Raw genomic sequence first — 27,865 nt, forward strand, 5'->3', positions numbered from 1 at the left:
AGTCTTGTATATGTTATTCAGGATCTTGTATATGTTATTTACATTTGTAGTGTATATTCACAACTTTATTTGTAGGTGTATTAATTAAATGCCACTGACAATTAATACAACCTTAGTTACATGAGTTTCCCATGCCCCACGCCCTCTCTGTATCTCTCCCTCCTTCTACTCGTTGAATGCCCTTTGAGGCTTTTTATAGAGAATTGAGAATTGTGAGACCTTAAATACAAAGGATATGATTAATTGCATACAAATAGAAAGCATTGCCTTAAATAGAGAGGATATCGAGGGTCATCATTTCATTGACAAGAAGAGATGAAAGATGGGACCACCATGATGAAGAGAACTTTGCCACATGATAAAAACCCCCACACGACAGGTTGGGGGACAGTCCAGCATGCAATTGATCCATAAGCTTCAGGTGCTGAAGGTATAGCTTACAAAAGCTACAACATCCTTGTGCCACTCTAGAAGATGACCAAAACCAAGACATTAATCAAGGTCGTTATTTGCTGAACGCCAGGGAGCTCCCTGTACTGTCACCTGCCCACCCTCCTCTCTAGCTGCCTTCACTTCGATCCCCTCTTCCCGTCGCACTTCTCCTGCCTGCCTCCGCTTTCTTGTTGCGCAAACCTCTTGCCTGCCTTCACCTCCTGCCCGCCATCCCCTTCTTTGCTGCGCACCCCTATATAAAAGACCACACTCTCTCTTTAATATAAAAGACTTTCTTTGAACAAAATGTATTCCAGCCGGGCGAACCATCCATTTTTCATAAGACGAGCTTGAGTTCCTTGTAAGCCCAGCGGGGCGTGTAGTGACAGAATCAACCACGTGTCCAAGAGATAAAGATATAGAGAGGGGAGATATAGAAGGGAATAGGGATCTTGGACAGTACACCACATTGAGTGGGGAACATGCCCTGCCCCCTTTCCTGAATTTATTCAAGAACAATCCACGGGCACGTTGGCCAAGATCAATACAATCAATGAATACAAAACAAACAGATTGGCTGATGTAGGATATCCAAGTTGATGTCCATGTCGAGGCACAAGATCTCTAATGCCGAGCACACTAGGGGGATGACCCACAAGTATCTCTCACCCAGCTAGTACCAGATCCAATATCCAAATCCAAATCCGTTGAATCCAAGTCCAAGTTCCAAATCAATTCCAAGTCCATGATCCAGAACCATGTCCAGGCTATATGTACAAGTTCCATGTTCATGTCCAAGTTCTATGTTCCAGTTCTCCGTATTTATGCTCTATGTGCAAGCTCTATGTTCCATGTCGTCCAAGCTTTATGTCCAAGTTCTCCATGTCCAAGCTCTATGGCCAAGTCACATGCCTTTCCATGCCCAAGCTCCATATCCAAATATTCCATGCTCGTACACAAGGTACACAGTAAGGGTGTAGATGATGAAGTATATGACGACCAATAGTAAACTCAATGCCCAATCCTGAGGTAGAGAGCATTCCCCAACAAGGCCGAAAGAAAGCCAGTGGACGTTATCAAATAACAGATGGCGTTGGCAGTTCTGTTGGGTGGTAGATGACGTAGCTGGGTGGCCCACAAGCAAGAGGTAATGATTCTTATGGTGCAGCCAGGTTCAGTCGGTTTTGTACAGCAATATGGTGATGTTGGAAGCACACGGCAGCTGGCAACAACAATTGGTTTCACAGCTTCTATAGATGGCAACCAAACAGGGAGCAGCAGGTAGACGATGTCAGTAGCAGCTGGCTGTAGACAACGCTGGCTGCTGCTGCAGGGGGTTCGGAACAGCAGTACAATGGTGCTGGCTGCAGAAGATGACAGAGAGGTGGCGCACAGTTCAGCAGCAGGTTCAGGCCGTGGCCAAAGAGCAGGCGGCTGGTGCTCTGTAGGTGTTTGCAGCAGCAGCAACAACAAGCGCTTGTGGTAAGCAGGCGCAAGGGAACAAAATGCGCTTGATGGCAGTACTGAATAGGCAGCTATGGAGGCCAGGTAGTAGATGGCAGATATTCAGCAGCAGCAGCAGGCGTGAGCAAGGGGGTAAAGATGGCATATTGTCTATAGGGTGGCGGCCAGGCAACACGAAAGCAACAGCTCCAAACAGCACACAAGAAGATGGCAGCAGCAAGAAGGCAATGGAAATTCAGGTAGCATACATGTACGATCGTCAACTGGCGAGGATGATGAAGATGACAAGGAGCTTCTCTCCTCTACAATGGTGGCCACCCCCTTGATGATGATGGTGAAGAAAAATCCCTAGCCTTGTTGAATGATCTTCTTGGAAGGAGGCGGACTGTGGGAGAGGCAGAAGTGCACATGTGGGACACATCCAAGGTAGACTTGCAAGAGAGCAAGGGCGCCATGAGAGGTGCCAGCTAGCGAGTCTTGAGCCTTGAGTGTGTGCGAAGCCCTAGAGCACTTAATTTGAAGGCTTTTGAAGACAAAGATCAAGGGTTAAGGCTTTGAGAAGGGCTCTTGATGAAGAAGACATGGAATAAGACTTGCTAAGCACTCATTTGGAAGACCTGGGTGAAACTCCAAGGGATCTTGTTGGTGGAGGATTCTACAAGTTGTACTTTGTACTCAGATTTGATTAAATTAAAGAAATACCGCAAGGGGCGCCACTGCGATTTGGGGCCAACCGGTGTCCGTGTACTTTTTGCAGGAGCACTCTAGCTCCCCCTGTTTGTTTTCCTTTTCCAGGTCCTCAAAGGTGTTGAAGTGTTTTGTGTGCGAGTGTTTGTTTCACCGCCCATCAAGTTTCTGAAGGCCGGTTTCATGGTTCCATTGTCGGGACATCGTCTACTTTCTCAAGGAGGCGAGCCCGAGGTTCACATCAAAAGCTTCAACATGTGGAAAGTGAAAAGGAAGTGCAGGAGACCGTGCAGCATTGTGTGTGTTTGCCTATATGAGGTGAAGAGCAAAAGCTAAAGATGAAGCTTAGGAGAAAAGACGCCAAGGATAGGAAGTAGTCAGCCAGGAACAAGAAGCAGTTGAAGTGTTATGGTGCAAGAGATGGGTTGTAGGCTATGGCTTTTGACACTTTGTCACCGGTGGGATCTTCACGGGGGCTTCATGGGGTTGGGAAGGCAGCTTCTTTCTATGTTTAGCAGTGGTGATCTACTATGCTTCATTAGGGACTTGTGCTTACCACTTGGGTGGAGTGCAAGCAGGTTTTGGGTGCTTGTGGATGTATCAGATGAGGCTCAGACGGAAGCGGAGGGACTTGATGAGGTTCTTATTCCCGAGCAGATACTGGCACACAAGGAAAGAAAGGTACAAGGTAAAGTTTCCCGTCGCTATCTTGTGAAGTTCAAGAACTGTTCACCGATGGATGCGAAGAGGATGGAGGAGGGTGCCTTAGCAGATTCACCTTAGGTATTGCAGCTTTATCATGATGCCTTTGAGTTGGAGCCGACTCTTGTTACGGCTCATTCAGGTTCAGCAGAGCATGGGTCTGGAGTATTGCCTGATGCTCAAGAGGGGGGTAGCACCTTCGCTCCCTTGTTACAGACAGGCTCAGTTATCATCTAGGAGTCGCTTGGTGACATCTTTGTATTCACCCGAAGGTACTGAGGCTGACAGTACATCTGCTTATGGGACTTCTATGATATTGTGTACTAGTCACATGAGATGGTAAAGTTGGGTATGGTTCACAGTCGGCCGCACCATGAACTATAACTGCAACTATGGATAACTCTGTCTACATCTATGGGTAACAGAAATGGTTTTCGCCTTTGGAACTAAGGTATGACTGAGGAAGATTGGGATGTTGATCTTTGTCATATGGTTTTGGTTGTTCTTGACGAGGGTGTTGGTCAATTGGATATTGAGATGATGCTATTTGTGGAGTTAGTCTCCTTTGGAATGGCATGGTTTGGTTGAGCTCAAAGTCTGCAGCAACCTGAGCTAACACTTCGAGACTCTATGAAGGGCATAAGTCTTGCGAGGAGTCCTAGAGTTGGTTTGGTTCATGGATATATGGATTGAACTCTATTTGTGCATGTATGCATACACTTTCTGAGGTATTATTGTATTCTGGTGCCATTGGATCCTGGTACCCTTGAGAATACATGGGGAATACTTTGGATTGTGTCGTGTGAGGCATGTATGCTGGTATGATATATCAAGTACTTTATTACGTGCATGGATGCACCACTGGGTGTGACTCCTATAGGATAACCATGAGACATATGTGGGAAGTACTTAGTGGATGTATTGTTTGGATGCATTGAGTGCTTTCATATGCTCATGTTGTACCACCAGTCGTGGGTCCTGCGGGATGTCCATGGGCGTAAGGCTTGCGAGCAGCCCTGAAACTGTTATTTTGGAGTAGGTAGAGCATCTTGAGGAGCATATTGTTTGCGAATGCATATATGTGCCATGCATATGTGTGTCATATGTAGAATGATGCATGGTTTTGTTTTTGGCTAACACAGGTTACGTGTTTCCACTTGGTTTTAGACTTTTGCTGCAGGTTTTGAAGGAACAAGCAAGAGTTGTTTGTCACTTTGACGTGACGGTGTGGCCATATTGTGCAGGATGATTGTTTCATCACCCAGATGCATTTGAGGGCCATTGCTTTTGTCATATGGGAACTCTTTGTTCTTAGGATGTCTTACTGTGCCATTGAGTGCAATCGAGGACGCTTGCTATTTTTCAAGAGGGGGGTATGTTACGACCCTGTGTTTTTCTCTGGACAGTATGCAGGTGGGCACGGGGACATGGTGGACAGTGTGAACGGCATCAGTTTGGAATTGAGAAGGAAACCCATGTGTTAAGGTTTTATAACCTTTGATGATTTAAAATAATAAAGGATGCACTTTTTGGCTATTGCTTTTAGTTTTTGCTTTTTAGAGAAAAGCGGGCTGAGGCGCCTCCTTATTAAGGGGAAGGGTGGTGGAGTCGATGTGGTGTGGCGCACTTCTCCTTGGATGGCTGGTCGCCAGAGAGCTCAGGCTGAACTGCAGCGGGGGCGCACTTCTCCTGGGATAGCTGGTCGCCAGAGAGCACAGGCTGAACTGCAGCGTGGGTGCACTTCTCCTTGGATGGCTGGTCGCCAGAGAGCACAGGCTGAACTGCAGCGCAGGCATTTCTCCTTGGATGGCTGGTCGCCAGAGAGCACAGGCAGAACTGCAGCGCAAGGTTTTCTCATGGTGAAAAGCAAGGCGGATACAGGAGGAGCAGGGCGCACAGGGTTGAATACGCTTCCCTCTATCTCTCCTTTGGAAGGGGACTGGCGGGCTGCAGGAAAGCGCAAGGCTGGATTACTTGCGCTCTCTCTCTCTTGCTCTTGTGGGAAGACTGGTGGGCTGTGCTACAGCGCACAGCAAACACACAGGTGGCAGATTGCAGGAGGAGCAGAGACGTGTTGCTGGACAGAGACAGCTGGCCATTGTTTACTCTCTCTCTCTCTCAGAAGGAGGCGGAACTGTGGGAGAGGCAGAAGTGCACATGTGGGACACATCCAAGGTAGACTTGCAAGAGAGCAAGGGCGCCATGAGGTGTGCTGGCTAGCGAGTCTTGAGCCTTGAGAGTGTGCGAAGCCCTAGAGCACTTAACTTGAAGGCTTTTGAAGACAAAGATCAAGGGTTAAGGCTTTGAGAAGGGCTCTTGATGAAGAAGACATGGGGTAAGACTTGCTAAGCACTCATTTGGAAGACCTGGGTGAAACTACAAGGGATCTTGGTGGTGGAGGATTCTACAAGTTGTACTTTGTACTCAAATTTGATTAAATTAAAGAAATACCGCAAGGGGCGCCATTGCGATTTGGGGCCAACCGGTGTCCATGTACTTTTTGCAGGAGCACTCTAGCTCCCCCTGTTTGTGTTTTGTGTGCGAGTGTTTGTTTCACCGCCCATCAAGTTTCTGAAGGCCGGTTTCAAACTCCAAGCTTCCATGGATGATGAGAAGGGAGGGGTTTATGTTTCTTTTATACCTTGGGGAAGCCTTGCTTTTTGCCAAAAGCTTGTTCATGCTTTTGCTTTGCCTTTTTATGCTCTGCTTTTCCCTTTTTGTCTTTGCTTTTGTTCATTTTACTTTTATTAATAAAATATTACTCAACTTTTGGTGCTTTGCTTTTCTGGCTTTAAGGCCTTGCTTTTTGGCCTTAGAGCTGGTTTTTGAGAAAGCGCCTTTTAGCTTTTTGGTCCGGTTCAGTCTCCTCTTTCCAATGGTGCCCTTGGCTCGCGGTCAACCCTGTTTGACTTTTTGCTTTTTCTTGCTTTTTGACCAAGAATGGGCTTTTTTCTTAATCAAACCTTATGGACCTTGTCTCCATGGCCTCTTCCACATGCCTGGTGTCTGGGCATGGGTTTCATCATGTGAAATAGAGCTAGGAGAGCCAAATAGTTACATTCCCTCCCTCTTACATCACAATTGTCCTCAATTGCGGACCACTAGTGTTCCAAGCATGTCCATATCTTCCAAGTATATGCATATGTTCTTGGTATATCCATATGTTTCAAGGTACATTAAGTACATCCATATGTTTCAAGGTACTAGCTCCATCTGGTGAGCTTGTGTATTTGGTCTTTCCCATATTTGTGGTGTCATCTACTTATATGGCAACATCTCAATGCTTTTTCTTTGACCAATAGCTTTGTTCTTGATGGTACTTCGTCATGGCCTGTCACATGTGTTTGATAAAATAAATGCACTCACCTTCTGCAAAAACTAGACACAAGCTAGTCAACAAACAAGTATGCATCATTTGTGTTTATTGGGTATTCCAGGTACTCGCCAGGTAGTCTGGAGCCCAGTGGACTATCACATGCCATAAATCCAAGCATTGTCCACACATCAAAAACAACACACAAAGTTTAAGAAATTTAAACATACATGAGTATGCAATGCAGAAGTAATGATCCTCTTGCTCATGGTTGTCCTATCTGGTTTCATCGAAATCGTGCCGAGCCATCTGGCCACTAGGACCGCTCAGACTATCCTCAAGCCTCAAGGCCATCTGGTCACTAGGACTGCATGAGAGTTCACCAATAGTCATCTAGGCCATTAAATCCAATACAGTCATCTGGGCCATCTGGTCGCAATGACTGCCCGACTGTGAAATCCAATACAGTCATCTGGGCCATCTGGGCGCAATGACTGCCCGACTGTGAAATCCAATACAGTCATCTGGGCCATCTGGTCGCAATGACCACCCGACTGCGAAATCCAATAGAGTCATCTGGGCCATCTAGTCGCAATGATCGCCCGACTGTGAAGTCCAATATATTTGGCATCGTTGCCATCCAATGGGTCATGTGGCATCGTTGCCTCCCATATACAAATCTCATTCTGGCATTGTTGCTGTCCGATGGGTTATCTGGCTTCGTTGCCACCCATATACAAATCTTGCTCCTTGGGCTATCCGGCAGCGTTGCCACCTAACTAGAGCATGTCCAAGTAACCATTATTAGTAAAATAATGATCAATTCCAGTCCAATATATATACAATGAAGAGGTCTAGAGACACAATCCCTCCCTCTTGAATCTGTCTTGATCGCAAGACGTCCATATCTATACTTCAAATTCATGTAGACCAACCATTTCCTCATAAGCTTGAAGTTTATCTAGATAGTCCTTGAAGTACTTCCCTGGCATCCGCCGTTTCACATCTAAAAGCGAATAATTCTCTAAGTCCAAGAGAAACTTTCTGATCTCTATTTTTCTTCTTTTTCTCACAGAATGAAACACAATCTGTTCTGGCTCTTCCACCCCTGCTGGATCCTTCAAAACAAGTTCCTCTGGGGATAACCTGTACATGGTTTTACTAAACTGTCATGGAGAACATTATATATCTTCCAATGATCTGAAAGGTCCAACCAATGACATACATGGTTGATCTTCTTGGTATCCTAAAAGGTCCATATACCATCATTCCTTGACTTTGGCAATCCAAAGATAAAATCCATAGCAATATTCTCCCATAGATCATTCAATGGGTGCAATAATCCTGCTGGTGTTTGTCAATCAAACTTGACCTTCTGACGAACCAAACATTCTTGAATCATAAAGTTCAATGTCCTTTCTCATAGTAGGCCAGTAGAAGTAGCTCTCCAAAGCTTGAAGTGTAGTCAAAGTGTCTCTATGCCCCAAGTAGGGAGGAGCATGGCACTCTTCCATTACTTTGGCCTCAATTCCTTGTGTTACACATGACTTGGGCTTGTATCATAAGAAAACCCAATGGATAAAAGGGGGCCGCGCATTGTAGAGGAAAGGTTGATTAAATCAATGGTCCAGATTGAAGTGGCTTCATGCGAAGTAAAGGGTGCATAAATTGTATCGTAACAAAAAAACCGACTTCTTTTCACGCAAGAAAAGTAAAGCTCGCATTTTATTATCTCGATGCTCACCATTATTTGATTTTTCTCACACCAGCATCAATCACCACTTCACACACAAGAAGATGAGTCTATCATGACAATCTAAAAATAGGCTAATATAATGACATATCGATTCCATTGGTTGCACACCCACTTTTAGCCAATTGTCATCACTTCATGAGAGTGAGTCAGCCTCCCCTAACTACTAAAAAATCCCACAATTGCGCTATAAAAATCGTAAAATCTCTGTAAATGTATAGAACATTTAAAATTTGCCTATCTTTGCAATTCACAATGGAATCCATATTTTGCATTGTGAAATCTGATTTCTGATTTTTGAGAAACCAAACTTCAGTGCACAATCGTTTCTTAAATAAGGCAGATTGCTATGTGATACCAACCCCATTTTTTAAATCAAAATATTGGCAGATGGAAAAAACAGGTATGAAACGTACAAAACTTTTTGTACTTTCAAAAGGTATGAAGAGTGTTTCATTGAAACTACGCTTGGGCACAAGATAGTGTTTGTAGTTTCAACTTTTTCTCCCATTTGTGCACTCTACACCATGGTTGCACTGTGTATGGATGCGGAACCCCTTGATCTGTACAGTACTTTCGGTATTATCCAGAACATTCCGCACAATGTATGGACAAATCTTCTTAAAAGCATTTTAATACTCAAATTGGCTTTCAGCTTGTTGGGTAGCCTATTTTCTCATCCATGCAGCCCATATGCTTCCTCTATGCACAATTTTTTCTGATAGCATAAATTATAAATACCTCATTCTGATCAGTACTTTCCAAACTCTCGCACCATACATGTACATCAAATACCTTATCTGATGCTTCTAACCACCTGTCATTATTAATTTGTTTTGATTGAGCAAAGCATCACTTTGTATGTCAATGACGACCAGGCAACATAGTTGGCAAAGTCTTCCGGAAAGCTTTTATGAAACTTGTTGTTCTATGAACAGATTCTGTTTCGGAGGCAACCATGTTCTTGTGTCAATCAGTTCTCAACAAGTCTTCTTCTTGATGATACACTACGACAGGTGTGCTTGTTTTTGTGCAAACTTCTTCTTCAGTCTCATTCAGAAGTCGCTAAAAATTTCAAGGGATGTGAAGTTGCCAATGTAGATGAGTGGGTGGGTGCACACACCTGTGTGCGTAGATTGCCTTTTACTTGCCAAATTCACTTATGCTTGACCATGACATAAATTTTTTGGGTCTCTTCTGTGCACATCATGAAGTGTTGAGGGATCCATTTTGAAGAGTGATGGATCTTTCACTTGATAAGACAAGGGCAAAGTCTTTAAAAGAAACTGGAGGCCTACTAGTTTTCTAAATTTTAATTATGTGATACTTTGGTGTTTATGTTCTCAGTTCAAGGAGAGTGTACATCAATTTGCACAAGAAAACATAGCACCACATGCAGCAACAATAGATTCAACTAACTCCTTTCCAAAGGTACACTGTACTTAGGCTGGGTACAGAACTGCCATTGCCCATAGGAGGGAGACAAGATTACCTGTCCACCCCCAACGTCAGCTAGCCAAGATGGGTTGGCGGGGGTTGTTCTGTACCCAGCCTTATTGAAACTAGATTGTGCTCCACCATTTTGAAAGCTGATCAACTTAAAGAATACTCATTCTCTCACAGGTTGTGAATCTGTGGAAGCTCATGGGAGACTTCAATCTGCATGGCATCACGGCTCCTGGTAAGATTTATCTCTGCCACAACTACTCTTAAGATGTTCTACTGGTGCAACTAAGGTGGCTTACACATAAGTGCATAAGTTTTGGATGGGCAGGGGTTGGACGGTCTTGATTGCTTGTCCATCCTAGCCCTGCAGTTGAGATGGGCTATAATGCTCTCTCTCTTCTTTGTTCAGAAAACTGTGGAGGAATGGGCCTAGGTTATTTATATCACTGTATTGCCATGGAGGAGATTAGCCGTGCGTCAGGTTCTGTTGGCCTATCATATGGTGCTCACTCCAATCTCTGCATCAACCAACTGGTACACACGATCCTTTGATTTCATGTGTTCTCATTTCTGGTAGTGTGCCGAACTCAAACTTTGAGGGTGGTGCTGCTGCAGGTCAGAAACGGTAACACCGCTCAGAAAGAGAAGTATCTACCAAAGGTATGTCTTTATTTGCTATAAGAAACAGAGAGTCCAAGAGATGCTTTTTATACATACTGAACACATGTATCTTGTGTGCTTTGAAGCTGATCAGCGGGGACCATGTTGGCGCTCTTGCGATGAGTGAGCCGAATTGTAAGTAGTCAATAGAAAAAATATTTCTGTTATACGACCTGTATTTACGGGGAATATCTTTGTTATGTCCTGTATCTACTGGATTTACCTATGGATGGGTATGTTATCTGGGAATCTAGAGGGCTTAGGCCATTGCTTAAGGTGGCCAATGTGAAGAGGGAAGTAAGGTGTCCCCTAGGTAGTTCCTCTTCACGTTGGCCACCACAAGCATTGGCATAAAATCTCTTTAAGTTCCCTAACAATGCAACCATACCTAGGAGAACCCCACGAATACAGGTTATGTAACAATCTTCCTCTGCATTTACTTATTGCTTCTTCATGGGGAGAGGCTTCCATGGACTTCTTAGAGAGGTAAAATGGAAGACCCAGAAGAACATCCCCTCATTTGAAGTGCAGTTCTGATGAAGGAAGACAAGACTGGAGAGAGAAGGAATGAAAAGAGTGGTTGGAAGAAAGGCCAGGCAGGGAAGATAAAAATAAAGAAAAGGAATGAAGAAAGGAAATGGGCAGATGAACAAAGGAGGGAAGAAAGGCCACACCGGATAGGAAAGAAGGGGGGGGGAGTGCGTTGGGGTGGAGGCAGGGTGCAGCTGCCGGTTAATCCGTAGTTACGAGAAACGGGGAAATGGAAATGGAAACAACAATTTTAGGGGCCTGAAACGGGGAAATGCCATGCCAGCAAGGAAGATGTAAAATAAGGAGGAGTAGGGAGAAGAAGAGTGAGAAGAAACTCATGGAGATGTAAAAAATCAGGAGAGTATATGATTGGAGATTGGGGAAAGAAGACTGGTGAGGAGAAGGAATAAATTAGAAGTCAATACTGCCTTGAACCTGGGGTTTTGGAGAGGAAACAGCAGGTGTTATTAGGGACGCTTCCCTTGCTGTTTCCTGCCGTTTCCCCACTTGAAAATGTTTCCCAATAGAAACGTGTTTTGGCCTTCATGCAAAGGAGGGGAAACACTATTTCCTGCATGTAGGGGTGCTGTTTCAGCCGTTTCCCATAACCATGTGTTAATCCATGTGGGCCCTGGGGTAGGCAGCCAAGGAGATGGGATAGAGGGTCTACAACAACAGGCAGCGAATCACACACAATGGCTGCCATAGGCAGCTTATGTAGGGTCAGCAGCAAGACAGAAAATGCAGGTGTGGCAGGATTGGCAAGCTATGAGAGTGGAACCAGGGGAGAGGGGGTGCATGCACGAGTTGGGTGACGGGGTGCAGGAGCCCATTAATTCTTGCAATGCAATCTTAACTTCAGCTATTTTTTTTTCCCTGATGAGATTTTGTTGATTTGACAATTCTTCATAATTATTCACATTTATATATTTCTTTTTTATAAAACAGCGGGCTCAGATGTCGTAAGCATGAAATGCAAAGCTGACCGTGTTAAAGGTGGGTATACTCTCAATGGGAATAAAATGTGGTGCACAAATGGGCCCACAGCAGAGACACTGGTATTTTCTTTCACCTCTTGCATTGTTGAAGTATGGGAGCATCTTAGCTCTGGGTTTTGCATGTGATTTGGATGTACACTATTATATAATTCAGCTAGATTGACCCTATATGAGCATTCTCTAAGTGGAGTGGATGGCACAAGAGGCTATGGAAGAAGAAACTTCTTCGCCAAGTGTGTAAAAGCATCTTTTTGCCCCCCTTTTATGCTATGCACTGCACTTCTCAATCTAGCTGGGTTATATAAGCACTCTCTACACTTGATCTTAGCCAAAAGGCCGAGAAAGGTATGTAAGCACATGTAAGCATTTTCTCATTGCAGTGGATGGCACAAAGGGCTATGGAAGAAGAAATTTCTCAGCCGAGTGTATAAAAGCATCTTCCTGCCCCCTTGTGGGGTGTTTTTGAATGCTCGTGGTCTTCATTCTAAGATGCTATTGGTCCAAAGAGCTACCAACCTGGCTATAAGTTTTTGTGTGAAGAGATTTTATGATACAAGCATGTCTTTATATTGTGATGCCATGATGATGTAATGGTAATGAGGTCTTTATGCTGCATGTGGTGGGACGTGTGCCCTTTTGCGTTTGGCTCCCCTGGAAGAAGTCCATAAGAAATTTCTCTGCCTTTGAATCAAATGGTTATGTTATCAGTTAAAAGCTGCCAATTTTCTTCGATCTAGAAGGTTGAAACAGTTCTGGATTTTACTGAAAAATCTTTTTGAAAGTTACCGCTTTCCTGTTTTGCTTTGTGGCTGCAGATTGTATATGCCAAATCTGACTTGAATGCTGGGTCAAAAGGAATCACTGCTTTCATCATCGAAAAGGGCATGAAAGGGTAAGGCTAGACCAACACCATAAGTTAGTTCAAGGACCTTCTTTAAGGAGGAACCGGCTTGCTCTCCACTTAGCCATACTCCCTCTAAAGGAGTGGAGCCTAAGGCTAGTAGACAAACTCCAGGCTTGCTCTCCATTTAGCCATACTTCCCTGAAGGAGCGGCGCCTAAGGTTAGTAGACAAACCCCATGCTTAAGGAGGAACCGGCTTGCTCTCCATTTAGCCATACCTCCCTAAATGAGCGGAGCCTAAGGCTAGTAAACAAAACTCCCTAAAGGAGCACCCCAGAGCCTAAGGCTAGTAGACAAACTCCATGCGTGAACTTTTCACCGAAGCCCTAGTGTCCCATAACAACAAGACCCACCATCTAGACAGACCAAGGCTAGATAGAAGTCCCGACTAGGAGCATATGGGTGACTGGCATAGAAAACATGGGAGACTCAGTATAGGTCTCTCTCTAAGACCCCATCCAGATCTGATTCTTACATGCCCGCTAGCTCTAATAAGACCCTTTTTGATCTCATTGGGTCGTCTTTAATGAATGGTAAGAGCATAGAATCCCTCATGTATGGAGATTGGTGATTCTAGGGTTTCTTTTTTCCTTTGATGTTTTCTTGTAGGATTTTGGAGATGCCTTTTGCATCTTCCATCACAGTACTACCATTTATCGCATATTATGTTTTGTCTGATGGGCCTAATCCCCCTCGCAACAACCCCAACATGCACATGTGCACATGAACAGGCACATGTTAAGACAACCTTTCTTTCTATGGAGACTCTTATTGACAAGGGACCGTGCTGTGAGTGTGCTCAAGTATATGGTTGGGGGTGCCTGGGCATGAAAGGTTGACTAAAGACATGCTATCCATGAGGGATGTGTGAGATCCTTAATTCTTAATTGCCTATATGGTTTGCATTTAATTTAAGTTCTTTGTTTTATCGTTTGTGATGGTCTATTTGATGTGGCAAAAAAACTATTGGGAAGCCCACAATCCATGTGGGCCACTCAGCACTTGGAAGGAGACCCATGCGAAGGTGGTAAGGGCTGTAGAAGGGCTTGACCAACTCCATGTGTTAAGGTCTCTCCGTCTGTTTGGAAATTGTGTTGAGAGCTGATTATGGGAATTGGACAGCTCCTTGGAGATTATTGAAGTTCATTGAAGACCATGTGGAAGTTTTTGGAAGCCACTGAACATTTTCTTGAGGACATCACTGCATATTGCCAAAACCTACTTTATATACAATGAAGATCCCAGATCTAGCCGTGCCCTATTGGGCAAGTTGATTGTTAGAGGACTTCTTCCAGGCGGCAAGCCATGGAAGGATTTCCTCTTGGCCAAGATTTCAGCCCGTACCCCGAGCCTGGGGGGCCCTTGGCCACATAGCACTAAATGGATCTTCACGGAGATGTGGCCCCACGGCTTTAGCCCAGCTTTTGAGGACAGATTTGCAGCCAGCCTATTACGAGCTTGGGATCACCTTAGGCTGGCCCACCAGCTATTAGTTCTGGTAGCCTACGAGGAGGGTCTTCGACAACCCTTGATTTGGAACCCCCTGATCCGTTTACCTAGTGGTCACATGCTAGGGGATCGGCCTCATGTATCCTGGGGAGCTTTGAGCAAAGGACCTGCTAGGTCTCTTGGAGATTGGATTGCATTTAGACAGCTTCCCTGAGTTGAATGGGATCCGGGGCAAAGACAGACTCAGCCTCGAGATCGACTTTGCCATTCCTCTAGAGTGGCTGACCCCGACCCTAGACCCTCTTCCCCCGCAGTGCTGGGAGTGTTTGCTGAGCACGATATTCTACTGGCAGTTCATGGTGCGGATGAAAGCTCCACATTGCTCACTTTTTCGATCGGACCTCATGGCAGATTAGTGAGATCAGGTCCCCCTTGGAGGATTTCAGGGGATGCACATTACAGAAGGTGATGGTGATCGGATTCCATGCACATGAGTGTCACATAGACCCACCTCCAGCCAAGGTGGCCCCAAGGAGAGACTTTGGCATTTATGGTTGGAGAGCCGGCCCATCATGCGCCTCCAATGGGACCTGGGGGAGTGGACTTGGTGTGATCCGATAGACAGGGAGGAGACTCCGGGTACCCTGTTCTTCGCATACACCGCACAGCTAGGCCGTAGGATCCAGATGCCTGAGGTCGAGGGCACCCTGGCAACAACAAGACATGGGCAGTCTCAGGGCATCTCACTGTGCTTTCTGAGATTTCTGGAACAAGCTCTGGAATAGTTTTTGACCTTAGAAGATCACCCTCTTTTTGTGGTTGCTGGCACATAGGAGTCTACCAGTGGTAACTGTTTCCTTCTTGGAAGTTCATGCATTTCATGGCTTAGCAAGAAGCAACCGACAGTGGTCACTTCTAGTTGTTGTGAGGCTGAGTACAGGGCAGCATTCACAGCTACTCTGGAGTGTGTATGGCTCCTCCGTCTATTGGCAGATCTTGGTATTGACAACGAACTCTACATTAAAGCAAAGAAGAGAATATTTGGAGTTCAAGAAGTCCAATACCTGGGCTATGTGATTGGTTCCGACGGCATTCGCCTTGACCCTAAGAAGATAAAGGCAATTCTTGACTGGGACGTTCCAAAGACAGCGCAAGAGATATGGTCCTTCGTGGGCTTGTGCCAAGCGTATAGCTCATATATGAATTGGTTTTCTAACCTTGCAGCACCATTGATAGATTTGGTCAAGGGAGTGAAGACTAGAGGACATAAAGTTTCAGTCTCACAGGTAAGGCTTTAGAGGGGTTTTTTGCTCTGCAAAAGGCGGCTTCCAAAGCATCCATCCTTAAACTCGCATCATGGGATGATCCCTTCGAGGTGATCACCGATGCCAGTAATCTCGCCATAGGAGCAGTTTTGCAACAAGAAGGTAGACCCGTGGCGTATTACAGAAGAAAGTTAAATGATGTAGGAAAAAAATATTCTGTCTATGACAGAGTTGCAAGGGGTTATCATAGCTTTGAAATAGTGGAAACCTTTTCTTTATGGAAGGGAATTTACTGTGAAGACAGACCACCAGGCCTTGAAGTGGTTGCAAACTATGCCAAGAACCAAGTGGAGCGATAGATAGCACCGGTGGAGTTAGTTGTCACCACTTCTCTGGTAGATGTCTGGAATGATGTCATGATTGAATACATGTGGAAGGGCTCCATGGAAGGATTGGTATCCTTGTGTGAGTTCCTGGCATGATTTATGAACTCATGGAAGGGTGGTAACCCTGGTGAGTGACTCTGGACTCATGGAAGGGTGGTTACCCTGGTGAGTACTTTTTGGTCCTGTGGACGACGCCTGTGAACGGGCTAGTTGGATGTACAAGATGTAAGTTGGGAGATTTCATCTACTATGTTTGTGCACCAGCATATGTATGTGAGTTGCACATGCATGGATGACTTGTTTTTGATGCCTGGACATTGCTTGGTATTTTACCTATGAATGTCCACGGGCACCGGGGACGCCTGGACAACCCGTGGATACGCGTGTGCACACCTGTTTGGGACTCATATGGTTTCCTTATGTGTTTTGCACGTGGTAAGTGTGCACACTTAACCCAATTTATTCATTATTTCATGTTACCAAGGTTTATTGGGTGCAGGGTTCACATTCACTTAAAGTGTGGGCGGACACACTTATAATTTTATAAGTGAGTTCACATCAGGCTGGCCTATTTTTAATGAACCAAGGCCAATTATGAGAGATGGGCACCCGGGCACTCCCAAATAGCTCCACAAGTTGCTATTCTGGGTGTGGGAGGGCCAAAGTGGGCAAGCCACGACTTGTAGAGCACTCATCTAAGAAACGTGGGCTGTTAGGAGCTGTTTGGACAGGAAAAACAGCAAGTTTACTCATTTACATGAGCTACAGGTGGAGTACATGCCAAGAGCAAGAGTCCCAGGGTTGGCTGGCTGCGATTTCTCTCTCTTTCTCTCTCTACAGGGCTGGCCGACTGCATCTACAGGGCTGCAGGCTGTTAGATTTGTTTCCAGAAGCTGGCGCATGGCTGTTGGGACTGTTTTTTTGCTACTCTGCTGAGAACAGGGCTTGGACGGAGTGAACAAAGCCTCAAGAGCTGGCCGCCGACTGTTGTAAGGGCCATTATTCGCTGTTTTTACAGGTTTGCGGGAGTTTTCTCGCGACGAAACTTGAGCAAACATGTCCCTAGACAAGTATCAGGCCTGGGGATGTGATCTGGAGGAACTTGTGGGTGGCCAGTGAGCCAAAACCATGGCTGGTTACTGTTTTGCAGGTTTGGGACAGCACTTTGTTAGAGGGTTAGTGACCGCTCTATCAAAGTATAGGAGTGGTTGGTGATCACTCTACCGTGGTTGGTGACCGAGGGTATTTCTATAGGAGCGGTTGGTGATCGCTCAACCTTGGTTGGTGACTGAGGGTGTTGCAACAGGAGTGGTTGGTGACCGAGGAGTTGCAGGTAATGTGTTTACCTATGTTTTCACAGTTGGATAAATTTGGTGTCGGCTGGATGAGTGTGTACTCTCCGGGCACCCGCATCTTGTACATATAAATACTTCTGTTGGTAATAAAGAAGCCTCAAGGGGGGACTGGCCCACCAATGATTCATGCTCTCACGATGTGGAAGCATTATCTTTTGGGAGCTGAATTTACCGTTAAGACTGATCATCAGAGTCTACGGTATTTCCTTACACAGACTAAGCTATCTGATAAAAAATGAGATGGGCAAACTTTCTATCTATGTTTCATTTTCAGATTTTACATACTCCTGGTAAGAAGAATGTAGTGGCCGATGCACTATCCCGAAGGCCTCAAGTAAGTGCTATTACAGTAGCCTATCATCAGGACTTATCAGATATGCGAAATTCTTATCATACAGATGATGATTTTCAGCATATATGGGCTGGTTTTCAGCAGGGTATAATAGCCCCGAATTACTCCATACGTGATGGGTATTTGATGTTTCATAATCGCTTATGTATACATAAGGATTTGAGGCAGAAAGTGATGGATGAATGCCATGCACCGCCTTATGCAGTACATAGAGGAATCCTTGCCATTACACAGGCTTTGGAGAGATACTTTTTCTGGCCAGGAATGCGTAAAGACATAGATGACTATGTGCGCCAATGCATGGTTTGCTAGAAATTTAAATTTGACATGTATAAGACTCCGGGGTTGCCATCTGGACTATTGTGAATAGGTTCAGTAAGCAGGCACATTTTATTCTGGTACGGAAGACCATAAAGCCAAAGCATATGGCAAAGATATTTATGACACAGGTTTTCAAGCATCATGGTATGCCAAAAACGATTGTGGGGAATCGTGATCCTCGCACCACAAGTCTCTTTTGGCGAGCATTGTTTGATAACATGGGAACGAAGCTGAATTTCTCTTCTGCATATCATCCACAGATAGATGGGCAGAGTGAGATTGCAAATTCAGCAGTGCTTGATCTTTTGAAATGCTATGTGGTTGATCACAAATTAGATTGGGAAGTATTTGTCACTGGTAGAGTTTGCTTACAACAATATAGTGCATACTTCTACGGGCAAGGCGCCCTTGAGATTGTTTATGGCAAGATTATTTTGCCACCTATCCTTCGCACGAAGGATGAGATATTTGCAACAGATGAGTATGTAAGGGATTTGGATACGGCCTTTGCACAGGTCCGGACAGCCATACAGAGATCCCAGGATAAGCATAAGAAAGTACAGATAAGCATAGAAAGCAATTGGATTTGAAGGATGGAGATTGGGTTTTATTAAAATTCCAAAAGGCTCGCCTTCGCAAGCAAACTGGGAAAGATGGTAACTATCTGAAGCTATCTTGTAGGTATTATGGACCATTTCAGATCTTGGAAAAGATCGATGACGTAGCTTACAGGCTGGTGTTTGCAAATTGGCGGATTCATAATGCTTTCCATGTCAGTCTCTTGAAGAGATATATTGGTCTTGAGCCGGTGGAGCCGGTTATGGAAGATCAACCCAAGGTTGATGAGCTGGAAGAGGTATTGCAGCCTGTGCAGATTGTTTTTCACAAGGAACGGAAAGCTGCTAGAGGCAGGCTTGTTCGTAAGTACCTTGTGAAGTTCAGGAACTATCCAGCACTTGATGCGAAGTGGTGGATGGACGAGGCATATTTTAACGATTATCCAGATCTTCTTGCGGCCTACTTGGAAGCTTTTCAGTTGTGGGCAACTGATTAGAAGCCGGGGGGAATATCACCACTTCTCTGGGAGACATCTGGAATGATGTCATGATTGAATACATGTGGAAGGGCTCCATGGAAGGATTGGTATCCTGGTGTGAGTTCCTGGCATGATTTATGAACCCATGGAAGGGTGGTGAGTGACTCTGGACTCATGGAAGGGCTTTTTGGTCCTGTGTGGACGACGCCTGTGAATGGGCTAGTTGGATGTACAAGATGTAAGTTGGGAGATTTCATCCACTATGTTTGTGCACCAGCATATGTATGTGAGTTGCACATGCATGGATGCCTGGACATTGCTTGGTATTTTACCTGTGAATGTACACGGGCACCGGGGACGCCTGGACAACCCGTGGATACGCGTGTGCACACCTGTTTGGGACTCATATGGTTTCCTTATGTGTTTTGTAGGTGGTAAGTGTGCACACTTAACCCAATTTATTCATTATTTCATGTTACTAAGGTTTATTGGGTGCAAGGTTCACATTCACTTAAAGTGTGGGCGGACACACTTATAATTTTATAAGTGAGTTCACATCAGGCTGGACTATTTTTAATGAACCAAGGCCAATTATGAGAGATGGGCACCCGGGCTCTCCCAAATAGCTCCACAAGTTGCTATTCTGGGTGTGGGAGGGCCAAAGTGGGCAAGCCACGACTTGTAGAGCACTCATCTAAGAAACGTGGGCTGTTAGGAGCTGTTTGGACAGGAAAAACAGCAAGTTTACTCATTTGCATGAGCTACAGGTGGAGTACATGCAAGAGCAAGAGTCCCAGGGTTGGCTGGCTGCGATTTCTCTCTCTTTCTCTCTCTACAGGGCTGGCCGACTGCATCTACAGGGCTGCAGGCTGTTAGATTTGTTTCTAGAAGCTGGCACATGGCTGTTGGGACTGTTTTGGTGCTACTTTGCTGAGAATAGGACAGGAGCTGGCCGACTGCTGTGTAAGGGCCATTATTGGTTGTTTTTATAGGTTTGCTGGAGTTTTCTCATGACGAAGCTTGAGCAAACATGTCCCTAGACAAGTATCAGGCCTAGGGATGTGATCCGGAGGAACCTGTGGGTGGCCAGTGAGCCAAAACCATGGCTGGTTACTGTTTTGCAGGTTTGGGACAATACTTTGTTACAGGGTTGGTGACCGCTCTATCAAAGTATAGGAGTGGTTGGTGATCACTCTACCGTGGTTGGTGATTGAGGGTATTTCTACAGGAGCGGTTGGTGATCGCTCAACCTTGGTTGGTGACCGAGGGTGTTGCAACAGGAGTGGTTGGTGATCGAGGAGTTGCAGGTAATGTGTTTACCTATGTTTTCACAGTTGGATAAATTTGGTGTCGGCTTGATGAGTGTGTACTTTCCAGGCACCCACATCTTGTACATATAAATACTTCTATTGGTAATAAAGATACCTCAGGGGGGGCTGGCCCAACATCAGCCCCTAGTGCTGTGTCATGTGCAAGTTGGTTTACGTTTGCAGGATGTATATGCTCATGTAATGTTTCACAATGTTGGTAATCATGTATATGCCAGGAAGGGTTGATGGGGCAAAATAAAAGCATGGAAACCAAAAGTGTATGGGAAAAAACGTGAAGAAAGAAAACAAGGAAAGCAAATGCACTCAAATTTATATATATATATATATTTGACACCCGTTTCAGGGTCATTGTTTCTCTCTGCCTCGCCATCAACTTGTACACCTCTGCTGCTAATTTTGCACCTGTCCGTACAGGTCGTACCTTTTGTACTTAGCTGTACAAGCTGTTGTGGGCTGTTGTACCTGCTGTACTTGGCCATACAAGCTGATGTAGACCCACCTGCACCTGCTGTCCATACCTGTATTACCTGTAGCTTTTGGCTGTACCTACGGTACGCTGTTGTACCACATGTACATGATGTACCTTATGCACTTGCCACGGTACATGTACCTGCAGATGCTGAAGTGGTGACTATACTTGTACCTGCTGCATGTATTTGCTGTACCATTTGTACGTGCTGATCGTACTTGCGGTACCATTTGTACCTATTGATAGTACCAACCATCTATACTTCTTGTACTTATTGTACTCATTGCTGTACTATGTGCACGGGCTGTACCTTGGTTTTCTAGTGGAGCTTTGGAGATCTTTTGGCCGCTGCCCGAGCCTTGACATAACTTGGTGGGAGTTTGGAGATCATTTGGGCTGCCTTTCTCTTGGTTGCTGCCCAAACCTCGATAGAATCTTGTGAGAGATTTGGAGATTGAAGAAAAGCTATTATGCCTTATGGACTTCTTGGATTCTGAGGAATCTGAGGATTTGTGGATACCATTTGGAACATTGAGGATAACCTGGCATATTCCATGTGTGGGAACGGAAGAGGCCCCCACTAAAGCTTGTAACACAATGGGATTATGACTACAGGTGCCATGCTAGAGAGACTTTCAAAGGGATTGATTCACTTGATTCCTAAGGAGGGTGGTGACAGTCGGAGATCCAATGATGGATGCAGCACTACTGCTAGAGGCTAAGTATGCAACCTATATGCGTAGGGTATACAAGAATGCAATGCAGATCTGTCTAGCTCCAACCAGTACCATAATGGGGGTGTAATATGTGATACATAGGCGATGGCGAGGCAAAAATACCTCGGAGCATGATCTCCGGGTGTGAGTGTAGGTGAGCTAGCTGCTCCTGGATATGGTGCTGATGTCGAGCCCGTATCTCTGTGATCTCCCTCTGATGTAGTCTGAGAGTCTGGTAGCCTGTGCTCTTGGTCTCCGTCTGGCTTGGAAGTCCGCAACGCGTTGAAGTGTAACCCCCTCCTATGTTAGGGTAGGCACTGGGATAGATCTCTGGAAGAAATCAGTGAGCTGGAGCTGTCGCCCACCTCTCCCTGTGGTATGAGTCTGTAGCGGTGTCTCTCTGTGGCGGTGTGTCTTTAGCAAGAACTGGCCAAATCTGCACTGGTCTGTGGACTCCATGATCTGGCGGAGTGAGGGATGTCCACTGAAGATGGTGGTGTATCTCTCTCTAATGACACTATATGCTCTGCATTTGCATACATAATGTTCCTCACTTTCAACCTCCTCTTGGCATAGTCTGCATATCCTCTCTGCTCTGGGGATCCGTGCTGCCCTACCTGCCTCAATCTCAAGTTGGTGTGATGACAATTAATTTTGTGAAAATATTAGTTTGTCAGACTTCCAATATATGCAGGCCAAAATTGTTCTAAACTTCATTTAATTAGTATGAATGAGGTTTTCATTCTCTCCTTAGTCACCATATTTTTTGTTTCTGAACCACCTGTTTCTTTTCACTACAGTAAGGAATTTATGGTTTTTTCGCTTTACTTTTGCAGTTTTAGCACAGCTCAGAAACTGGATAAACTTGGCATGCGAGGAAGTGACACGTAAATTCCTCCCTCCTATTCTTTGCATATTATCTAGTGTGTATCAACATGTATACCCACCTTCCCCCTTTTAACACCCACTGATCCACGCACACGCACACGCACACGCACACGCACACCATAAAATCTAGAGTTTGGATGGAAATGAAATGCTCAACTGTTTCAATTCAAAACAGCCAAGTTCTAGCCAAATCCTATCAAACAGTTGAATCAGGGTTCTTAGACATGCAAGTAACCAGTGAGATTTGACCCGCAGATAGAGAAGGTAACTCTGCTCTTCTTCTTCACTCCACCCACTTCTAGAAGTTAGATAATGTAGATAATTGGCCTATGTGCTCTCTAATGTCTAAAGTCCTAGTGTGAAACCAATAAGTCATTGGAGGGACCAGATATGCTATATGACAGGTTCTTGGACATGTTGTACACATACCAATGTGAACCAAATGCGATGCTCTACTGCCTGTGTCTTCTTGGGGGGTTCAAAAGTTTGGAGCGCATTTCAACTGTTTTCATTTCCAAAACAATGCGTTTTGGCAGTTTCGGCGATTTTCCTGGCAAGACTCAGCATTTCCCCAGAAAACCCTCCAGGTTAAGGCCAATATTAGCTTCTCTGTTGTTCTTTCTTCTCACTAATCTCCTTTTCCGTAGTCTCCCTTCATTACTCTTCTAATCTCTTACATCACAATCTGTTTCTCCTCTTCCACTTCTTCTCCCACCTCCCCCTTATTTTGCATCTCCTTTGCTGATGTGGCATTTCCTCATTTCTGCCCCCTCAAAAATGCCAATCCATTTCCATTTACCATGACTATGGACTGGACTGACTTCCACATCCTCCACATGTTAAGCTACTATGTAGCAAAAGACACTCCAAAAAATCCAAGAAAATGGATTGAAACAGGCAAAGTTTACCTTGCTGTTTGGCTTTGTTGACCTGAGCTGCAAGCTAATTTGGACTGGGCTCGTGCAGACAAATGGGGAACTTGATAGGTCAGGTTGCAGCTCATGTTTGTCCTCCTCCTTACCAAGTTTCGTCCAAGTTGTAGTAAATTTGGTTGTTGTAAATTGGACTCCTTTGAAGATAACCATCTACAGATGGATTTTCGGAGTTTTATTTAATGAGAATGATTAGAAGATCAGGGAAATGATGTCACATCCATCATGCAACATGCCAAGTGAAAAGTAAAGACCGAGAGCTACCTGACCATGTCATCAGTTGATGTGTCTTGTCATGAGGGCACATCCTAAGGTCTACCTGAAGGTGGGTGATTCTGGCTTACTTAACAACATTTGCACTCGCACTCGCATTACATGGTGCTTTCAGGCATCCCATTGGTTTTTTTTAAAACTTTTTTTGAGAAGTTTATTTATTATATACTCTATAAACCCTTTAGGTGGGGAACCGTAAATTACAAAATGACGGGGCCCTTAGAGGCACCGTCTTATTTTTCAGATTTCATACTTTCTTGCCTTTGATGGTGTTATTATGTGAGGCAGGATGTATTTACACCAGAGCTTTATGATTTGGTAGTTTTTTCATTATTAATAAATTATTCTTCTTTTGCAAAAAAAGTACTGATTGGGCAAGACATATGAGTGCTATACTTGCTGCTTTTGAAATTTGGCAGGTGTGAGCTTGTGTTTGAGAATTGTTTTGTTCCCGAAGGGAATGTTCTTGGAGAAGAAGGAAAAGGTAAGGTGCCCACTTCAGAAGAAACAGTAATGAATTTCAGTGATCATTGTGTTGCTTATGTTGCTCAATTTTTTGCAAGGTAAATGCAAAATTTTGAAGGACCATGTCATGGCCAAGACACCAGAGGCCCCTAGGATAGTTGTGGCTTAGGCAAAGGGGTTATATTCATATTCGTCCAAGAAAGACTAGAATTATTAGGGATCACACTATTAAATGACCCTAACACACTTCTCATAACTTGGCCAGGTGAAGGTAGGAGAGAGAGCCTTACAATATCTATGGCTTAGGTCAAATCTTATACTGCAGTCTTCTACTGGCTTAGGCTAACCCAACCTCGGGTTTGAGTTTGGTCATAGTTCCCCCCTTAAAAGTCCACATTCTTGGGAACTGAATGCAAAACACACTTTTGAAGAGGATGCCGTCTAAGGACAAGTAGGCTTTGGAGCTCCCCTCAGACCTTGGGTTGTGGCGGTCTGTTGTGGGTTGGTTTTCTCGGACGCATGACATCTTCACGGTTGCACAGGTATCTCTTAAGGTTGGCTGGCCTGGACATGTGGCTCTCCTAGTCTCTACATGGGGGCCCCAAAGTTATTTCAAAATGAGGTGCCTCCAAAGCTGCACACGTGGCTCATTGGTTTGGCTGCTTGCGGGTTGGTTTTCTTGGGACGCACGACATCTTCAGCAGGTAGCTCTGAAGGTTGACTGGCCTGGACACATGGCTATCCTAGTCTCTACATGGGGGCCCCAAAATCATTTGAAAACGAGGTGCCTCCAAAGCTGCACATGTGGCTCATTGGTTTGGCTGGCCTCGACATATGGCGCTTCCATTTTTACACACGTGGCTTATCAGGTTTGTGGCCTGGACATGTAGTGCCTTCAGGGTTGCACATGGGCTAGCCTGACATGTTGCGCCTCCATGGCTGCATGTGGCTCATGAGGGTTGGATGGCCTGGATCTCAGTGCCCCCAGGGCTGTACGTGTGGCAGCATAAGAGAGCCCGTCCCCTCTCCCCCTCCCTCTCGCCCCGCCCCTGGCTCAGATTTCCATGGACTTGCTGCTGTACTACGTTGGGTGTCATAAACCCATTGGGTCTCGGAAGGCATGAATATTACTTTCTTTCTTTCTTTCTCCTTGCCTCTTTCTTTTGTCCACTTTGTCCTATACCTTATTGCACATCCCATAAACTTCATCCATGTAGCTATGCTTGTCCATCCAGTCTGTATGCATCCGAGCTGAACAAATTTTTCTAATATAGGATACTTTTTCAATTTAGAAAACATGCCTAACGTACCTTATCCTGATCAATATTTTCTGTACATGTAGCAACTGACCCATAAAGATTGCATTTGAGTGAGAAAGATTCTTATGTTTAGGTTTCCATGCTAGGGGGGCGCTTTCCTAATAAGACATTGCGGATGCTTCCCGTCTTATGTGCAGGAGTATATGTAATGATGTCGGGATTAGACCTTGAAAGGCTTGTTTTGGCTGCTGGTCCTCTCGGTTTGATGCAGACATCAATGGATACTGTGCTTCCCTATGTTCGACAAAGAGAGCAGTTCGGTTCTCCAATTGGGGAATTTCAATTAATACAGGTTCGATTGCGAATGGTGGTTTTTACTGAAAATCATAGTAATTATTTTGTGATTTAGGTGTAGATACAATTCAGCCTTTAGTCCTCCATGCATTCAACAGTTGGCCAAGTGGCATACAGCCTTGCAATCATCTTGTCAAGAGATTTCTAATGGTTTTTAACATGTCAGATGTGCTTCCCCACCTGGACTGTCATGCTAGTGCTATCATGGATGTGGCAGCCACACAAGCAAATTTCTGTCATTGTGCCTGACAAAATTAGAAAGGAGTCAGCAAGTGATCGTTTTGTTTGATTTGAAGCCAGATCTGACCTTCTCTGCCAAAGAATTCTAGGCAACCATTGTTTTCTAAAGTACTTGTATTAATCCAATATTTTGAGCTGGTCATTAAGCCTGCGGGTAAGGAAGAACAGCAATCTGGACGAATGGACGAACAAGGGCAACAGTACTGCCCAATGGCCCAGAATGTCTGGACACAAATTGGTGGCCTTGGGAGACCAGTTGAGGCTCAGGACTTACCATACACTTTGAGGACATTATGGTTATGGCCTATTGTATCACTCATCATCAAATCCACCTCACAAAGACATGGTAAGCTCCATGTAGTGATGCCTGGGAGGTGTGGCAGTCTCAAGTCAGCAGATTTACAACATGGCAAACATGGGGGCTTGCTGGGCAGAGAAAATGAAGAGTGCTACCATTCCACTTGCATAGTCTATGAGAGCATGTGGACTGACATTATCCACAGCCTTAGGGGGATTATGAGCAGAGGTAGGGGATAAGAGTACGTGCAGTAACACTGCAAGCCTGCATCCCCCCCCCCACCCCCCCCCCCCCCCCCCCACGCCAAATCCCTGCGCGGCCCCCTCTCAAAAAAGAAAGAGCCATACACACACTCACTTGCACTATCTTTTGTTATGAAAGCATCTTTTTAATGTCTTTTGACCGTTTTTGTATTGTTCTGTGTAAATTCAGGGAAAGCTAGCTGATATGTATGCTGCCCTTCAAGCTTCGAGGTCATTACATGACCACATTTTTAGGGTTCATTTTCTTTATTAGAAAAACAACTTAAATGCTTTGAAAACTGATGCAGGTCTTTTGTCTATTCTGTTGCAAGCCAATGTGACAAGGGCTATGTTGACAAAAAGGTGACTCTTCTTATCTACACTTAATTATGGTAAAAGCACGATTGCATGTCCCTGCAATATTGAAGTCTGCTACCACAAACAAATCAGTTTTTTTAGCTTAGATGATGTCCACTTCCATTAGTCAATACTCAATACTCTTCAACTGAAAGTTTGCATAAGCTGCCTCAGTCTTTATGTCTTGGGTCAGATTGCATGAGTTGGTGATATGACTACCACCTGATTTAACTTATCTTCATCCCAGTTGTGAATCACTCATTTTTTTGGGCCATGGTCTTTCAAGAGCTTTGGGTATGATCTTCCGTCTTGAGCATGGGAGAAGTCGCACTAAACATCTTACAAGTCATATCAACCACAGAGAAAGGGTGTGGGTGGTAGGAGTTATACCTTCACTGTGTGAGGTCATGATGTATGGTTCAAGATGTTTATACATTGTCAATGGAGTGTGTTTTTACTTGGGCAGATGGCCATGCAAGATTGACAATCATTGTGGGTTTACTCCAGGAGGGTACAGTGCAAGAGATCCTTTTTTAAAGGATAACCTTTTTGAGGCTTAAAAAGTTCTTTCAGAGTGGGGTTTTCCAAAGATGATGGTCTCATTGTGTGGTTCTCAAGATTTATTTGGACACATTTGAGACTGATTTTTTGGGTGTTTGATTGGAGACCATTTTGGCCGAGAATATCACTTCATTAACATTGGAAAGTCTGATCCAGTTGTTTTTCAAGAGAGTGCAGGCTGCACTTTGAAGGCTCACGGATTGTAAAATTGAGTCCATAAGTAGGAGGAGAGATGTCAAGGATGTTTTTTCTGGTTGGTCGTTGTTTCTAGTGTAGGCTAATGGCAAGGAATTATTCTCCGTTTGACTCTTCCTTGTGCTCGAGGTAGTGTTGCCTCATCATTTCGTGTATTTCTATGCATTCAATCCGATCCATTTGTTTTGGAATACTTACTTGCATTGTGGCACAGCCTGGTCAACTCTAGTGTG

General features: G+C 44.8%; 1 protein-coding gene across 1 annotated transcript in view; it reads left to right on the forward strand.

Moving 5' to 3' along the window:
- The window catches only part of IVD (isovaleryl-CoA-dehydrogenase), a 42,987-nt gene that overhangs the window by 328 nt on the left and 14,794 nt on the right, over positions 1–27,865 (forward strand). The window contains exons 2-14 of the mRNA XM_086806501.1: positions 9,290–9,367; positions 9,699–9,782; positions 9,975–10,032; positions 10,207–10,331; positions 10,413–10,457; positions 10,544–10,592; positions 11,937–12,046; positions 12,802–12,878; positions 22,405–22,455; positions 24,081–24,145; positions 25,583–25,737; positions 26,710–26,750; positions 26,828–26,882. Coding sequence (XP_086662627.1) covers positions 9,290–9,367; positions 9,699–9,782; positions 9,975–10,032; positions 10,207–10,331; positions 10,413–10,457; positions 10,544–10,592; positions 11,937–12,046; positions 12,802–12,878; positions 22,405–22,455; positions 24,081–24,145; positions 25,583–25,737; positions 26,710–26,750; positions 26,828–26,882 — 993 coding nt within the window. The remainder of the gene's footprint in view (positions 1–9,289; positions 9,368–9,698; positions 9,783–9,974; positions 10,033–10,206; positions 10,332–10,412; positions 10,458–10,543; positions 10,593–11,936; positions 12,047–12,801; positions 12,879–22,404; positions 22,456–24,080; positions 24,146–25,582; positions 25,738–26,709; positions 26,751–26,827; positions 26,883–27,865) is intronic.

The sequence above is a fragment of the Cibotium barometz genome, chromosome 12 (assembly GCF_041138505.1).
Source record: "Cibotium barometz isolate CiBa-2024 chromosome 12, ASM4113850v1, whole genome shotgun sequence".
NCBI lineage: Eukaryota > Viridiplantae > Streptophyta > Polypodiopsida > Cyatheales > Cibotiaceae > Cibotium > Cibotium barometz.